The sequence below is a fragment of the Mauremys reevesii genome, linkage group 8, assembly GCF_016161935.1.
Source record: "Mauremys reevesii isolate NIE-2019 linkage group 8, ASM1616193v1, whole genome shotgun sequence".
NCBI classification, from domain to species: Eukaryota; Metazoa; Chordata; order Testudines; family Geoemydidae; genus Mauremys; species Mauremys reevesii.
Window position 1 is genome coordinate 13,715,956 of NC_052630.1, and position 18,982 is coordinate 13,734,937.

Consider the following 18,982-nt stretch of genomic DNA (forward strand, 5'->3'; position numbering starts at 1 on the left):
TAATATCTATTCAAGGCACTCCAGTCTTGTTATATTACAGAGGCAAATACATAAAAACAAGTTAAAAATATTCCTAATATTTCAATATTTTTTCAAATAGTTATGTAGGCACACAAAGCAATGAGAAATTATTTGATTTACTCCCATAATAATTGAACTCCACTAATAACGTATTTTAGATTTCAATGCAAAATTACAACATTGAAAAGCATGAACATCGCAACTATACAGAAAGTGTCCTCACAGCAACTGTACACGGTGGGTCCTTTGTCCAGCTAGCTGGAAGAAAAGAGGTAGCTTCCCCTATAGGAGGCTCCCGATGCAATTGGTGGCAGAGGGGAAGGAATGAGTAAGTTTACCTGGACAGAGCAGGGAGGAACAGGAAGTGGCTGGATGAGGTGCATCTGAGAGGGCACTGCCCTTCCAGGTGACCAGGTATTTATATCCTGGGCAGTTCCAAAAAAGTAAGGTGACTGTATTTTCCCAAAAGGAAAATGGGATACCACATGGGGCCGGCTCAATCCCCGTCCTCCCACATGCACGGCCGGCACGGGCCCGCGTCGCTCTCCTGAGCTCTCTCTCCTGCGTGGGGTTGGCCCAGCCTGGGCTGCTCTCCCTCCCATGTGGGGCTGGTGTTGCCAATTCCCATCCCGCCCCCATGTTCCTTTGCGCCCCACTAGGGGTTGCATCCTACTTGTTTGACAAAACTGTATTTGTCCTGTTTGGATCAGTTGGCAGGGGTAAACAGGACAAATGCCCAGCTTCGCAAAAAAAGAGAGAGAGAGAGTGTGAGTGAGTGAGTGTGCGCGCGCTCGCGCACAGCTGGGACAGAGCTTAAAAAAAGAACTGCCCAGCCAAAATGGGATGTGTGGTCATCCTACAGAGAAGCCCTCTTTCACTGTGAGCAGGCTGACTTGACTTGTAGCAGATATCAACTACTAAACATGTTTTTGATATTAAGGACATTTATGTGTCTGATTTATTCTCTTTAAATTAACTTTGCAACATTAAGATTACAGAATTACATGTTAGAGTCCATGTAGTATCAAGTCTTGAGGCAAACAAAACTAGATGAATTTTTAGTATTTAGACACAGCTTCAGGAGCCAGGTAAATAAAAACTGATTTTAAAAAAATTAAATGAGATTTTTTATTTTAAATTTAATGTATTTTTTAAACAAACATATAAAATTAATTCTGTTATAACAACTTATGCTAATGTCTAAACTATGATCTGTTAACATAATTTAAATTAAATAAAAATACTGCTACTCAAGCAGTACATGTTTGCTGCCAAACTTTTAAAGAAAGTCAAACCACTGAACTGGTGGAAGTCACTGGCTGAGTACCTGGAACAAGATTGCTGAAGTGCTAAATCAGCTTTTGACAGAAACAGCCTCTTTTGCAGGTGCAGAGAGAATATTTTCTTCATTTCAGTTTATTCAACTAGTTCAGTTCAATGTACGGATGCTGAGAGCAAAGGGAAAATAATACTAGCCCCGCCCCCAATAATGTCTGCAACATTTCCATAAATAAAGGGATATGGGAGGGGTTGGGTCCCCAGTCCACATACTGTACTGAGGCTCCAAATTTATCTCGACGGACCTGGTTTAATGACTAGTTCATTCACTGTTAAACTGACTGGGAGCTGAAAAGGCAGAAAAGCAAGTTTTCCTCTCCCAGTCCATGAATTTAAAACTACTGTAATTGTGAGAAGAGGATATCTACTAGCTCTAAAAACTTGAAGGACAAGTTGACCAGAAACAATCAGTTCAATTCACTAACTACTGATAATACTTCCTTTGTTTAATAAATCAGTTTTAAATGCAAAACACATTTTACAAATTTACTTTTCTTACGAAGCCTGCACATTAAAGGTAGTTTTAATAAAAAAAAATTTAAAATGCTGTTATGAATTTAATTGAATTCCAAATTCCATTCATCTAGAGCTTGACACAAATCATAAGTAAAAAAATTAACCCGCTAGTAAATAAAAAAATGCATCATTCAGCATTTTCTATCAAATTTAAAAATGTAAAAATTAAGACTCTGAATAGCTAATTGCTTAAAGAAATGTGTATAGTGTTTTCTCTTGGTTAGGAAAAAAGTACCGAGTTTTATGCAAAGGCTATAATGAGTTGCAAATAAACATATTTTAGTGGTTACTAATCAATGATAATCAACCTCTCTTTAGGAAAATAGCAGCAAAGTACAAAGGTGAAAACATATTTAAATTGATTATTTAAATCAATGTTTAATACACTAATTTAAATCATGATTAAAATCAGTGATTTAAATCACCTTGATTTAATTCAATCCACCTTGCTGAGAGAAGCAGCGTGTTTGTGCTGAATGTCTGAATCTCTCTCTTCAGAAAGATTATCCACTTGTGAATCCATATATATATGCCCCAACTCAGGAAGACACTTTAACATGAGTGTAATTTTAAGCACAGGACTAATCCCATTGACTGGAGTGGGGCTAAATGAATTAGGTACATGTTTATGTACCTTGATAAATTAGGGCCATAGTAGGTTATGCCACTGTGTACTTTTCATTCACAATTCTTTCCACTTCCGGCATGGTATTAAAGTCAGAAAACAGGATTAGCCATAACAGAACAAGTCAAAACACTAGTTCCTGTGATCAGACTTTGGCTGTGGCCTAAACCTGATAGCTGAGAAGAGAGCAACCCTTGTCCTCATTTTTGCAGTCTTCTAGTTGTGAAAGTGTTTTTTAAGGTTTAGGGAAAGGGTATAAGATTCCTAAGCAACTCCCACTAGCTGTTAGTTTTTTACTTGAATTACAAAGGTTTGTTTCCTCTGTTATTCGAGCTAGTCAGCTATATTAGTACAACTCTCTCTGTACTATATTTATTCATGTGTCCACTTAAAACCATCTTATAAAAGCATCACAAAAATCTGACTTGTATTGCTGTAGCACATGGAATTAAAATAGTACAGACCCTATATCTAAACAAATACATAACGGTAGTGTTGCACAAACAGGATAAACAGTATTTGAAGTCTGGATGCCATGATTTATTTAAAAGAATTGAAAGATGACCTCGTAACACTCAGTTTCTGACACTTAGGCATGATAGGGTTATCTTTTAAGCTTACACATAAATCATATACTGAGACTTCCACATTATATGTTCTTTTATTACGACTAAAGAAGAAAACTGAATATAAAATGTAGTGCATGGTTCTGCCTCCAAGTGTGAGCAAACTGTGTTATTACCATACTTTGCCAAACATACAGCATAAGAAGCAGAAAAAAGGCTGTGTTCATGCTGTGCTCTCTTTGTTCATGCAAGCTACTCTTTTTCTTTAAATTACTTGGCATATTCTCTGACAGTGCCAACATGAAATTCAAAATCACTAATTGGATTCAAGCATGGCCATTTGCATGAGCCCCAAATCACTTCCATTACAGAAAACCTTTAATAAATGTTTTGTATAAGCAACAACACTACAAGAAATCTTAAATAGAAAGCCCTCTGCAATTCACAGATGAAGATACTGTCAAAAAATTGGAAATATGACCTGTTAGGCAAGCGTCATTTAACAGAAAATTATAGGGGAATAAAAGGGCCTCTATAAGAAACTAATCACAAACTGATTTTCTAAAATTAATGAGTATTTCTGAGATTGTTCTCAATACTAAAATGGAACAGCACTGGACACTCATTGGTAATGGTGTCCCTGCATATTCCTTAAAAACACACCCATAGGCCTGGAAGGATTCGATTTTTATCAGTAAACACTGATTTCACTATATGCACAAATACTAATGAAAAAATATTTCCATTGATAATAGAAATTAGCAGATAGACAAAGAAAGAAAAATTGCTGATGAGAACTTAGAGTTTGACTGAAGGATATATACTTGGTATAATTTTGATATGTGATGTTGACAATTTGTATTTTAATGGTTATAAAGCTTTAAAATTTCTCAAACCCAGTGTCTACTGTCATTAACTTATTATCGTCTGATTCGCCCACTGTCCAATCTCCCTGCTTAATTTTCCACAACTGTGAACGTTTAAATTGATAAAAACATTAAAATGCTTATAAATAAACATTGGTATTAGCCATCAAAATTACAAAAAAAATAAAAACTGAACTCTGCCAAGTCTACCCATAGATACTTTGAGACGTGTAAAACCTTGATGATCAGGTCTCACTTCAACTTGGATTCTGACATTAATAAAAAAAAAAAAAGAGTGAAGACAGTAACAACAGGTAGATCAGACACTCAACTACTTAGACTTTCCTATAAAACAAGACTGAACTCTAGTACAGTGCTTTTCAACCTCTTTTTCATTTGTAGACCCCTACAAAATTACAAACAGAGGTGCGGACCCCTTTGGAAATCTCAGTCAGTCTGTGGACCCCCAGGGGTCCGTGGACCACAGGTTCAAAACCACTCCTCTATAGTAACGACAACCTTTCGCAGACCCCTTAGACCAGTGTTTTTCAAACTGTGGGTCTGTATTGGGTCGGAGCACGTAAGACACTGGGTCACCTTGCTCGGGTCAGCATTGCCAACCAGGATGTTAAAAGTCCTGTCGGCGGTGCTGCTCAGCTAAGGCAGGCTAGTGCTTACCTTTTCTGACACCACGCTGCACCCCAAAAGCAGCCAGCTGCAGGTCTGGCTTCTAGGCAGGGGGGCCCCGGGGCTCTGTGTGCTGCCCCCACCCCAAGCACTGGACAATGGGAGCTGGGGGGGTGGGGCAGTGCCTGTGGGCAGGAATTGTGCAAAGCTGCTTGCATGCCTCTGCCTACGAGCTGGACCTGCTGCTGGCTGCTTCCGGGGCACAGCGTGGTCTGAGGTGCCAAGACAGGCAGGAAGCCTGCCACTGTACCCCATCTGTGCCGCTGACCAGGATCCACCGGAGGTAAGTCCACGCCCCAACCCCGTGCCCCAACCTCCTGCCCCAGCCCTGAGCCCCCCGCCAAATCTGGAACCCCTTCATGCACCCCAAACTCCCCATCCCTGGCCACACCCCAGAGCCTGCACCCCCAGCCCAGAACCCTGACCCCCTCCCACACCCCCAACCCCCTGCCCCACACCCAACCCCCCTCCCACACCCTGAACCCCTCATTCCTGGCCCCACCCTGCAGCCCTCACTCCCGTACCCCAACCCTCTGCTCCAGCCCTGAGTCCGCTCCCACACCCTGAACCCCTCTTTCCTTGGCCCACTCCGCAGCTCTCACCCCTGCACCGCAACCCTCTGCCCCAGCCCTGAGCTTCTCCCACATCCCAAACCCCACATCCCCAGCTCCGCTGGGACGTGGGCAACAATTTTCTTCAACTGGGTCCCCAGAAAAAAAGTTTGAAAACCACTGCCTTAGACAAAGACCACCAGGGTTGACCACAGGCTGAAAACCACTGCTCTAGTACCAGAACACTAACTTCCTGAGGTCCAGCCAAACTTCAGCTCTAAACTCGGAGAAGACAATCCTGTTGTCCATGAGCCTTCCATTCCAGAACCTGCCTTCAAACACCCAAATCCCTCCCACATAGTCTTCCCTGGGTTGCTGCTGTTATAAATGCTACTCCTCCTTGAGAGCGCTCTAGTATGTAGCCAGAAAACAATTTCATTGGGGATGGGGGGAGCAGAGGGGAATAAAAATTACACACAAAAACAAGAGCCTATACCTTGTAAGATGACCAAAGGAACGTGTCTGTACACCACACTGTGGAGGTGAAAGTGGAGGTGAAAGTGGGGAAAACAATGCTTTGGAAATGGAAAATATCTGAATACAAACCAATATATTGGGTAACAATATGGCAAGATCACACACCATGTTAACAGAGCAGGGAGGATACCTAGCAAGCAAGTTAATTCTTGATGTATCTATCATCCATTTCATTACTGTGATCCTAAAGAGAAGAGCTAAATATTCAGCCTGGGAATCAAAATTCTCAAGTCCTATTCTTCATTCTGCAAATGACTCCAAGTCAGGCAAGTCATTCACTTACTCTCTGTACTCTGTTAACACATCTATAAAATGGACATAATGCTATTTATGTCATGAGGAATTTCAGAGGCTTATCTAAATTAATCAAAAGGGCTTTGAAATCCTCAGATGAAAGACGGTATTTAAGTGCAAAGTGATCATTTCTGCAAATATGTACCTTTTCTTCCTCCTACCAAACAGTCTCAATTCCTTCCTCACTAGCTCACCTTAGTTAAGGTGTCAATAACTTATTCACAAAAATAATTATCAAAACCACATGCAATTATAATTGTTAATTTAAAAATAGGAATTTATTGAACGGTTTACTATATAAGGGTAAAATATAGATTAGACTAAACCTTATTTAGTAAGGTAGTCTCAAAGGAGTTTAGTTTACAAGATTTTTCCTAATGCTGCCCTTCATTTTTGACTGTCAAACCATGTCAGTCTCATCAGTCAACGCTGGCAATATTGGCATAACTTCCTCCCTGCTGTTCAACTCTTATTGTAAGCCATAATGCAAGAATTGCTTATTTACTCCTTATCCATGGCTAGTTTCTATATTGGTTTTGTGTCTTTTCATTTCCTTGCAGCGCATATGGTAAATGTTACTTTTATCCTTCCTTAATTCTGTAAAGTGACAGTGCAGCAAGAATGGATCAAGTGTACAATAGGATTCTTTGGCAGCCTTATTAAATGATGCACAACTTAACAACTGAAGGTCAAAAATAAGAGCTGACACTCCAGACTTGTGCAAGTGCAATCAAGACAAATGCTGGGTTGCTGAAACTGTATCAGCCAGGGTTTTTTTTTTTTAGTGTCTGCAATGACAGATAAATTTCTTACTACAGTGACATTTTTTTTTGTTGTTAAAAACATTCCTAAATTTATATTTGAAGGTAGTAGGGTCATCATTTAAAAATATTGTACATAATCAAGAAGTGACAGTCCTTTAAAGGGGTCTTCTTCTATGCAAACATATTGCTATGTTTCTAGCACAACAGCATACGTAACCAGGTTCGTATGGCAAGGAGGGTAATCTTCTCCACCAGCAACCTTGTCGAACGGAGTTTGCTTTACTTACAAGTGCTATATGCAGGCTCGCATTGAAGTGACATGATCTGGAATTTTTCCTCATCGGTTTCCACATTCAGATTGGAAAGGTACTGCTTCACCTTCCTGGCCATCTGGGCATCCTCATACAGCTTCTTGGCATTAAGGAGTGAGCTGCGTCGAGCACGTTTTTTGTGAGCACCTCCTTGAACATCAAGCATGTTTGAGTTTGTGCTGCCCTGGCTCAGAGACCTACAAAATGAAAAGACAAATCAGTAAACTTCAGGTTCACTTCAAGAATGAAGTGCTATAGTAGCATATGCTGAAGCAGATTAATACCAGCACACTTCAGTTAGGGCTCGTGCATGCTGATGCAAATGAGTTAAAGAGATGAATAGCATTAAAACAACATTTGTCTTAAAGTAATTTGGTAAAATGACAAGAGTATATTGAGTCTAGAAAGGATTACTCGTGAAAGTGTGGAACTGGCAAAAACCAGGCAAAATGCTGTGTAAGCTGCCTATACAGCTTTGCTAATTTAGTTCTGTTCTGCAAAACCCCTACCATTTCAATTGTGGGTTACGCTGGCAGACAAACGTACCAACAGTGTTGAAGTTGGTTTAAGTAATTTGGTCCTTAGCATATGTTTATCTGAGACTGAAAACCTAATTTCTTGCAGAGGTGAACTATTACTAAATTATCCTACTCTAATCACTAAGCTCTCCAAAATGTCTGAAGAATTGGTAAAGTTGTGATAAACAGAAAAGCAGTCTCATATATATACAAAGTGCATTATGTTGCTCACTCCTCATTCTGTTTTGCCATTTAGAAATAATGCCCACAACAAAGCTTTTTTTTTTCTTTTTTTTCCTGGACTGATAGCACAGGAAACTGCAGTCTTCTATTTCTCAAAATGGCAGGCACAGAAGGACAGTGAACAGTCCATGCTTTGCTCTTACTGGCCTATCAATATGCTTAAACCCTGATTTGGAGATACCCTGTCTATGGAGGAGTACGTAAGCCTTCCATGTCCCTTTAATCTTTGGTCTCTGAAATTGCCAAAAGGGCTGCCTATTTAGATTGACTTGCTCCTTGAGGAATTAGAGCTAAATCATCAAATAGTTTAACTTAAGCATCCATTGTTACATCTGTTGGTCACTATCCAACTTTGCTAGCTTTGAACTATTGACCTAAAGGTTAAAGGCTCTATTAATCCCTTAGTAGATTCAAACTGCCATCCACCTCTTGTTTATTGTCAAGGTATGGCCAAGAACTCTATCTTGGTCAATATTAAAATCGAGAAAATATTTTATAAATGTTCATCATGATAGCTGCATTACACGGTAAGTTCTAAAGTAAGCTTTAAATTTAACTCATATAAATGATGCCTGAATATTCTTATAAAGCATTTACAGGTATAACTTTTCTTTTAAAAGTGAATGCTGTGTAAACATATTTATAAAGGTAATTGACTTGTTAAAGAAATCACACGTGGCAGGATATGCAACCATTATTTGGAAATAAACATATTTCACAGGTATACAAGAAGGCATAAGGCCAAAAGCCCAAATGATCCAGGATCCTAAGTAACAATGCTTCACAAAATCCACGGGAAGTGTTCAGAAGAGAGTAACCATAATAGTAAAAGAGGTGGAAAATAAGCCTAACATTTTAGGAAAAGTTAATAGAACTGGACATGTTGAACTTAAGGAAAGAACGAAGGAGAGACACAGCTGTCCACTATATAAAAAAAGGAGTTTAATAAATTTTTGGATCAATCACTCACACATGTCAAATTCAAAGTAATAATCATCTCAAATACATCAAGAAGATATAGGTTAATTATGGAAAACGTATCATTATAGCTATGCAGATGGCAAAAGAGTTGTGGAATCCTCAGCATTTGGATACATTCAATGCTAAAGTAGATATTTATCTATCAATTATGGTCAGGAACAATGGAAGACTACAGATATTATGCTATAAACCATGATGCTCGCTGATATTTTAACAGTACGGTACCAAATGAAAGCTCTCCAGCGAGCTTTATATTGGTGGTAGCTACCGTGAAACCCTGAAAACTTCACTCTGCTCCCTGGATAGTAGGGGTGAGTGGACAGATTTCCCCATTAGAATCTATTCCAGAATCTCATGTACAGTTTTAAACATGACCTAAAATAGAGAAAAAATTGAGCTAGTGCCCCTTTTTGCTTGAATGTGAGCGATGGCAGCCAAAAATATTTATTTGCCCTCTCCTGTTTTTTACATTAGAGATTCAAGTCCACCCTGGAATGCAATGGATGACTAGTGAACTAGTGGATTTATGTCATCATAGAAGACCAAAAGCCAAGCAATTAAAAGGGGAAGCTATTTGGAGTCAGACTTGTTAACAGAAGCGGAATTTTAAAATCTATTTAAATCCAAACCTTAATACACATAGGAAAGAAAAGATGTTTTTGTTCACAACTCAATATCCCTGCAACTAAAGGATGAGCAGTCTCAATCCACATCTTGGACCCCAACAATCTAGCAAAACTAGAGAATCCGATTTCACATTCTTCGACTTAAAAAAGGAGGAAAAAATGCTGAGACACATAAGCTTTCAGTCTGCCTTTTTGCATCATATAGTAGAAGAACTGGGCACAAACAATTAAAAAAAGTATTTGCAGATCACCTTTGAAGGCCTATGCTTACACCCAACCCCTCCTTAATGGCTTTCTAGCATAGGAGTGAGGTGACCATATACGGGTTTTTAAATAAATATAAAAGACACAAAAAGAAAAGAAACTGGCTTCAGCATGAACTGAACTCACAGCTGTAGATCCTCACTGAAGTATACTAGACTTTCGTGTCCCAGCACCACCTGCTATACCTCCTCTCTATAGTATCACATACAGAGAGATGGAAAGAGGGACGGCCAATGAATAGGTACCGAGATCTCTGCAAGGAGTGGGAGACGTTATTGGCAGAATTTACTGTGCTGATTTGCATAAGGAAATCCCACCTGAAGAAGTATAGGTGGTTGACTAGACAACTTTGCACTTAATCGTTAATGACCTATGGGTTTTATTTCTTATGTACATACAGAGTTTTTAAAAAGTCAATTCCCTTTAAAAATCATACACATTTTCTCATTCTCATTTTAATTGTTTTCACAATAATCCCAGGGTTGGAACGTGTTAGCTATGTCATTGTCCTTCATACTACTCAGGAGAAAGAAATAATAGAAGAGGTATGTTGATTATAATTCCTATTTAAATGTATTTATTTTTAGTTTTTATTAGTTTTATTTATTTTTGCTATTTAGTTCTTTTTTCTTTAATGGAAACTCTAGGATCAAGGATTATTTGGCTCTAGGAAGCCAAATAATGCCAATAATCAGCTCCAATATATTAAGTCATTGTAATATGCAGGCATTGGTTAGAATATTTATTAACCAATCATATTGCACTCTCAATCCTCATCATGTTGGTCCCTATTCTACATTCCTTGCACAACCAAAACTCCAAGTGAAATCAATGAGGATTTTGGAATGTGCCCAAATGCAGGATTTGATCCTTTGTAAGTACAGTTAAAAAATGTGAGATATTGCGCAACTCAGAATTACAACTGGACTCAAAGATTAGCGAGGATTATAATTACAATAACCCAATACAGAGTTGCAGTATAAAACAATAAGTACTAGTTTGAACTTTTGAGATAGGTTTTAAAAGTTATTTTATTTGTTTTCAAAAATACTCTGCATTACACTGTAATTAGATAACAGTTTCTCTTTCTGCATTAAACTAAAGGTGAAACAGCTTATCTAGAACATAAAATCAACTGCTGACTGGAAATAGTGTTTGTTCCTGATTTTTTCTAAATCTGTTTACCAAATATATGTATTGCAGGGTTAATAAAATGCATGCTGTATTTCAAATGCATGCACTAATGAGGAGGATGCAGTATGTTAAAAGTTGCATAACCTTTGTTTATCTTAGTTGCATTCATCTCTACACTTACCCCAAACTCCTCCACCTCTTCTTCCTGTAAGCAAGAGCCATATACATTGAAGCATGTATTTGAACAGAAAAGCACAGGAAAAATATCACAGTTGACATTCAGGAAGAAAAAGATGAAGACAGGAAAGTATAGAAAAGAAAAAATGCTATCAGGCAAACATTCTTCTCAAAGAATAACATACGGTTTTTAATGGAATCTGGGAGGGGGGAGGGGAGAACTCCATACAATATTTTAATGAATATAGAAGAACATATTGCATGTTTTTATGTTTAACCTACAAATTTAAAGCCAAACTCCAGTTAACTTGTGGGAAATATTTAACATGAAAAATCAATATTCGATGTTGCATCATCAAATTCAAACAGCTTACCTGTTATTATTTACTTTTGAGAGACAGAATGAAACCTTTATATCTTTTAGAAAAATTCACATTGTGGGAAGTATTATGAGATTAATGGAATTTAATGCATTAGGATTGTAATTATAAGAAACATACTAAGAAATGGGATCATTATAAATTTGTGTGTTTTTCATTTTGATTGCTTGTGGAAAAATGTTATTTGACAAATATATTCTGAAGAATTAGAAGCTTTGTTCTAATTAGTAATTAACTTGTCAAAGTATTTGCATGAGCACTAAATTTTTTTTGTTCATTTGTCTTTTTAATCAAAATGTTTTATTGGAGTTTTTATAACAGAGGAAACTGATTGACTATACAGGAGAAACAATGAAACTGACTATAAATAAAATGAAGAAAAAAAAAAGACTTTTTCCCTTCTAATCGCAGGTGCTAATTAGAACAATAGTAGACAAAGCATTTTATGAGAGCACTGTGTTTGATGTGCCCCTTAAGATGCATATGGGAAGTTTAAAAGGCATATCACAGGTGAACTATTTATTTGACATTCAATCAATGTAACAATTAGACTTCATTGTCTCCTGTGAAGCATTTAAAGTATAGATAGATTTTTAGACAGAACTGATCTGTAAATATATGATTTACCTATATAACTGTAATGGTTTCTGATGAGCCGCTGTAATTCATCAGATGAATATCTTACGGATTTCATTTTAAATGTGGACTTTTTGCTTGTATAATCTATACTGCTATGAAAGCAAGATCCTTCTCTGAAAAGTGACTATGCTAAAACAACATTGTGGTATGCCACATTTGTAGCTCAATAATTACATACCAAACTTGCTCACATTACAAGTAAAATGGTGCTTTTTCTAACTGCCAGCCCTGAAAAATCACTATATGAACTGAATACCGTTAGGTTCCTTCTGGCTAAGGCCTTGTCTACACTGTCACTTTACAGTGCTACAACTTTCTTGCTCAGGGGTGGAAAAAACACTCCCCTGAACCCTGCAAGTTTCAGCGCTGTAGAATGGCAGTGTAGACACCGTTGGCAACAGGGCTCCCATCGCTGGCAGCTACTCTGGAGAATCAGAATTCACAGAATAATTTTGCTGATGTGTGTGGCGGGGGGTTACAGCGCTGGGAGAGCAAGATCCTTCTCTGAAAAGTGACTATGCTAAAACAACATTGTGGTATGCCACATTTGTAGCTCAATAATTACATACCAAACTTGCTCACATTACAAGTAAAATGGTGCTTTTTCTAACTGCCAGCCCTGAAAAATCACTATATGAACTGAATACCGTTAGGTTCCTTCTGGCTAAGGCCTTGTCTACACTGTCACTTTACAGTGCTACAACTTTCTTGCTCAGGGGTGGAAAAAACACTCCCCTGAACCCTGCAAGTTTCAGCGCTGTAGAATGGCAGTGTAGACACCGTTGGCAACAGGGCTCCCATCGCTGGCAGCTACTCTGGAGAATCAGAATTCACAGAATAATTTTGCTGATGTGTGTGGCGGGGGGTTACAGCGCTGGGAGAGCTCTCTCTCTCAGCATTGGTGCTGCAACTACACAGCCAGTTGCTAGTGACGACATACCCTTAACTAACATTCTTACTGATTCAGTATAGGGCATCACCCTGACTCAGCTGCTGCAGCGGCCACCACACTAAAGTCCTACACTTGGGCTGCGCAAAGGGACCATGGGTGAAGAGGGTGGGGGTAGGGGACCTCTGTACTGTTCCAGCATAAGTCAATTCGACCAGATGCAATATGGCAGGCCTACAGAACGTATATTTACATGGATCTCGAGACTAACATCCTGCACACCTGACATGGAATAGCTGCTGCGTCTTTTCCAGCCAATGGACTACAAGTAGCCTCATGTCTTGTCCCAGATTGGAGAAGGTGGTGGTTCTACTCTGCACTCCATCTGCACACAGCCTGATTATACTCAGGCTGTACGCAGGTGTAGTGATATTTCCCTGTGATGCATAATAAAATAAATAGTGTTTGTACTAACATACCCTAAAGTGCTAGCCAGATTATTAAAAATAAACAGGAATATTTCCATTTTAAAACCATGGTAAAATATATTCCTTAATCTTACAAATCCCCTTTGGTACAGATTTCACTCTAATGATAAATGTTAATGATAATGAAATCATAATGGAACATAAATACGTGGTCATGCACAAAAACCCACACTCTACCCACTGTATAAGAGATATCTTTAATCCTACTTTCTTGTTTAATTGCACACCTTTGTCTGAACATTACAGCTGGATCCATGTTAGCAGAGGTCATTCTGACGACTTGTCGAATTTCTTTGGCAATCATTCTAAGTTTCTCAAAATTTACCAGGCCATCCACTTTTGAATCATTTCCTGTGCAATGAAATAAGTAGAACAAATATAAGCAATATTCATTACTTTTCTAAGGCTGACATGTTATTTGTCTCCCATAATATCACCCTTCAGCAGATGTCAAAAGCCTTTAATTCAAGTATCAGTCAAAACCAGGAAGTAGCATAGTGGCAGAATACAGATGCCAGTCAGGCCCACTCAAAGTAGATAGGAATGCTCGCTCTGCCCTTGTTAATCTAATTCTAAAGTGGCAGCTGTCAGTAGGGGGAAAATGGAACAATTTGACTATGCACAGATTTATTTTCATATGTTAAAATGGTGCAAATATGAAACTGACAACATTTACCCTTTTAAATTAGTTCAAACAATTCTGAGACAACAGATCTGAAAACTTGCCATATTTAGAATCCTTTAACCTTTACTAATGAAGAACAGAAAACTGTTAAAAAGGGAAGGGTTTTAAATAAAGAGAAATATTTTAAAGCAAAAGTAACCCTCTGCAAGTCACTACATGAAACTAACTCTGCAAATACTGTAATGATGAGTTTTTATGACAGAAACGTATCTGAAGTGTTCTGAACATTGTTTACTACAGTCAAAAGCTCTTCTATCATAACCTTGGAGGTAGTTGATCAAGATTAAGTTTTTTAAATATTTAATATCTCCACTGAATTTTTAATTTTTGTCTAGCATCTGCCTCCTCTGTTATGCATTCTTCATTATATTTCATTTTAATCAAGAAGATACTACATCATGCATTATATTACATATTCTTTTTAGTCATATAATTTGGAACACTGGACACAAAAGAAGAAAGGATTAAAATATTATTCTACGTTTTGATTTATTACATCTCTACATAGGGAGTTACCTTCATGTAGAAAAGTAATATCCTTCTTGACAACAGGAAACAGTGGAATAATTGGAGGCTGCATGCTCTGACTGCTAAGAATGTTGCGGTACTTTGCCATGTTTCTAGATGGATCAAAAAGATCTTGAAGATCTCTAAGGTGCTTTTCATACTTGCTTGGTAGCTTTTCCCAAGTACCTCTGAGTCGTGCTACTGGTGCCAGATTTAGCCCACTGTAAAAGATAATTTTTTTCCATTATCAGCTGTTAAATGGGGACTATTGCATTTAATAAGATGGTGAAGGCTTTTTTAAAAAGGGAAAATGGATTTTTAAAAGGCTAACTTTAAATCTGGGTATTTGCCACACTGCAGCCAAATAAGTTACCAATAAGCCACTGCTGGGCACTCTCCTGAACACTGAAAATGGGACATGAAGAGTATGATAACACTTTCATAGTCATAGTATGCCAATTTAAAAATATAGTTCCAAGACAAATCTATTACCTGTGTTCAGCTAAGTTAACAACCAACCATTTTTTGACAGTGAGATTCTATACCAAAGAAAGGATATCAAGGGTGAAAAATTAATGAAGTGATTAGGAGGTACAGTTACAGTAAGAAGGCAAGAGGAATGAGCAGAACATTCATTACAAACACAAGTGGGGAGAATCTTAGAAGGAACAGATTGGGAGCCTTTATAATGGGTAGTATTGAGATGCAAATTAGTGAAAGAGGTAGATATTTCAAAAAAAATTGTTACATCTGACTCATTTGGTGCATGTTACAATGCTTAAAAAATTACCGACAGGTGCACATTTTATAAATCAAATTAAAAATCTCCATCCACTAAGTTAAAGTTGCATAAGAATCATACAGTCATTAGATTAATGACTTTTGTTCATCAGTACCATGGATCCTTATAGTTTCAGAACAGCAAGATGCTTCTATTCTGTGAATTCTGATTCTCCAGAATCTTTATTATACATGGGTTACGAAGCAGAACACACACAGCTTGATATTCAGATTGCCAGTAGTACAAGTGCAACCAGCTGTTAGAAAAATCTTGCTTTGATATGTACACTGAACAAACCCGGGAGGAAAAATAGGTCAGTTATACTAAGTAGAATGACTTTTAAAAAATTATAGCTACTAAAAAAGATAGCTTGTCCATCATCCTCTCTCACACACCTGCTTTCTATAGGAAGTTTCTTTCAGTATATATTAGATTTGGGTTCCAAAACCAACCAATTGTGCTCTCTGTCCATATTATTAGCTGGGTAGGTATGTCAGTTAAATTCAGCTGCACCCCCTATTTTTCTACTCAGTCACAACTGATTTGCTCCGTTTGCAACCCAATACAAGACTTATGATTTTCACATTTACACCGCATACATTAGCAATACAGAACAGTCAATATTAGATTATGTTGCACTTAAATCACTAAACTAAGATTTACTGTTATTGATCAGGACACTGCTCTATGAAACCAAAACAACTGTCCTTTCTGAAAGGCAGCAAATAAATAAGCCTCTTTTTAATATGACATGATAGGGATTAGATATCCTTTTGTTTTATTACATTTTGTCTATGCTACCACAGAAAGCAAGAAATGAAGATAAACTTACTTGTCAGCAGAAAATAAATGTCTCATTTTCTTTTGAAATATAACAACTGAAATTTGGAAGAGTTTTTCCTCCCCCCGATAAAATCATCCCTGTGCTTATCCACTATCCTTAGGGGCAGATTAGGGCACTTAAGTACTGCCCTACACTGGGTGAGGGGGTAGAGTTGCCTACAGGGCAGTCACAAGGAAGCTTTGGGACTGAAAGAGACAATTTCTTCTTGAGGGGAATGCAAAGAGGAAATGCACCTGCTGTGCTCCCTTAGGAGGGTGCATCATGAGCTCCCTGGTGTAACCAGCCAGATGCAGTGGCTGTTGGTGTGCAGGGTTGGTCATGGTCTTTTCCTCCTGTTGCCTCTTTAGGGGAAGTTGTGCCTCAAAGAGACCCAGGATAGCAATCACAACTGGCGTTACTCTAGGGACAAACTGAGAGAAAGGCTCCTTGCATTCGGACTCCTTTCCCTGTGTGTGCTCATTCAATCCCAGCTAAACCTGGCCTTTAATACGTGATCAGGACATTTTCCAGCCCCACAAAAAACTAATGACCGTGACATGTCAAAATCAGTACAACTGATTTTTTTGTTTGTCAGATAATTTGGCAGCCCTGCAGAGAAGATAACATCCACAAAATGCTTACTCCTTATTATTAGTCTTTCGTAGTACCCACAAATATTAAACACGGAAAGACATTCCTGACCCAAAAAGGTTAAATTCCCACAGTGAAAGTATTCTATGCAGATCAGTACAGAGAAGAGTAGAAAACACTTGTCATTTTGCAATACATTCAAAAATATAATATAGGAAATTATTTAAGCAGGAAAATAAGGCACAAATGAAGTTACTTTAAAACATTTATATCATTCTGGTCATACTATAAGGAGATTATAAAAAAAAATATACAAGCAAGAATACCACATGATAAAGGGATTTACAGGTCTTAGTTTACAAGGTTACAGAAACTCAATCTATATCCTTTAGAAAAAAGCAGCTTAAAATGATGTATATATATAGAACACACACCAAAAAAGCAGATAAGGGAGGACCCTCACTGAGTCCTACAAACTCCTGAAGGCACCAGAATGGTTTCATGATGGCTCTTAGGATTTATAACATACACAAGATAAGGGAAGAAAAGCTTGAGAAGGGATGGTGTCCCGTGCTAAAGCAATTTTTGAGAGGATTTAGTTTTTATAGGAGTACTTATTATAGAGAACTAGTAGGGGCAATATTGTGAGCCACTATTGGGATGGTTTGAAGTAGCAGGACATATATTTGACTATATGGACCTTAGGAAATGCATGACAATTTTAGTTTCAATAACGACCCTTAGTACAACATTTATGGGATGCCATGCAAACAATTGCTGTAATTACTGTCTCAGCAACCTTAAACAGCTCATACATCTCTGTATGAAAAGATGAATTTACATTTTATTGGAAAAAATTAACTACTTTATAACATCACCCACAATAAGTTTTTTTTTTTAAAGAACAAAATGATTTGGAAACTCAGTCTAAGATTACCGCTCTATATATCAAAGATAAAAGGAAGTGCATTTTAATATCATGCAGTTATGTAATTCACCATTGTCGTGATTAGTGGAATAAAAAAAATGTTAGAAATTTTGTTTAACTCAAGTACACAGTTGTATAAATAGATTAAAAAAGCATCAAAACTGGTTAATTTTAAAATAAATACAAAATCGGCACAATTTTCCCCGAATACTATTGCCAAATCATTTGCATATCTGATCAATCTTATAAACAAAAGCTACCAGTCATAACAATGTGCCCTCCAGACACATGCAGAAATAACTATGCTAAGGGAAGGAAGGTATTATCCAGACACAGCATGCCAAATTGCAAATGGGTTACTTGTGGCACAGCCAAAAAAAGGCATGTTTCCTTAGAAATATGGGTAAAAACAAAGGCTGATTTCTCGAACAAGACTTCAATCCTAGAGGGCCTGATGAAGACAAAATATAGTCAGGTAGAGTAGTTCCTACCCATGAGAAACTAGGCATTAGGAAATGGCGATGAGGGTATCTATTTCTGCACATCTATATGCACAGTACAGATCTCTTCAGGATTAGCTTCACAAATGGATAGCCCCGAATAAAACAGAATCACACATGTTCTGTAAATCAGGCTAAGGGAATTAAAGGGTGGAAAAAACGTCAAATATCATAATTCTCAGAAATAGTATTAGTGTTGATTGGCTGAAAAATTAGTCCAGATAGACGTATTGTGAAGAATTGTCTTTTTGATGGGGTCTCAGCAATTGAGAACAGGACATTTGTTTGGCTCAGCCTATACGAGTCAATGAAGTTGCATATGGTATAAATCAGAATTAGTCCCAAAATGCAAAGAAAGAACCCAAATATATCAAGTAGAGAGAACAGAAAAGGTGCTGAGTGACTGGTTAGAGAACAGAGGAAAATTTAAACTAGCAGACTAAGATGAGACAGACTGGAGACTGGGTTAGGGAAGAGTCTACAAGAGTGAGGGGGGGGAAATTATGTAACCGCCTTATCTCTGGTTTCTTTCAAATACACAGGGAGAAAGTAATGATGAGTGAAAAGGAAGTATGCTCAAAAGCCCAAAGTACTCAGGAATCAGAGAAGCAGAGCAACCAATGAAAACAGCAGCAATATTCAGCAGGTTTCTAAGGTTTCTAAACCAAGAGCACGGCTCGTCCAAACACTCTCTCTCCTTTACTTATCCTCATGGACAGCAAAGAATACACAGGTAACAGTTAAGGAGCAAT

General features: G+C 37.9%; 1 protein-coding gene across 4 annotated transcripts in view; it reads right to left on the reverse strand.

Moving 5' to 3' along the window:
* The window catches only part of RAPGEF6 (Rap guanine nucleotide exchange factor 6), a 230,410-nt gene that overhangs the window by 24,196 nt on the left and 187,232 nt on the right, over positions 1 to 18,982 (reverse strand). For 3 of the 4 annotated variants that reach the window (XM_039486057.1, XM_039486060.1, XM_039486058.1), the window contains 4 exons: positions 14,617 to 14,828; positions 13,643 to 13,766; positions 11,024 to 11,047; positions 7,053 to 7,273 (listed from right to left, as the gene is read on the reverse strand). In XM_039486057.1, coding sequence (XP_039341991.1) covers positions 7,053 to 7,273; positions 11,024 to 11,047; positions 13,643 to 13,766; positions 14,617 to 14,828 — 581 coding nt within the window. The remainder of the gene's footprint in view (positions 1 to 7,052; positions 7,274 to 11,023; positions 11,048 to 13,642; positions 13,767 to 14,616; positions 14,829 to 18,982) is intronic. The other variant, XM_039486059.1, reaches the window with a different exon arrangement.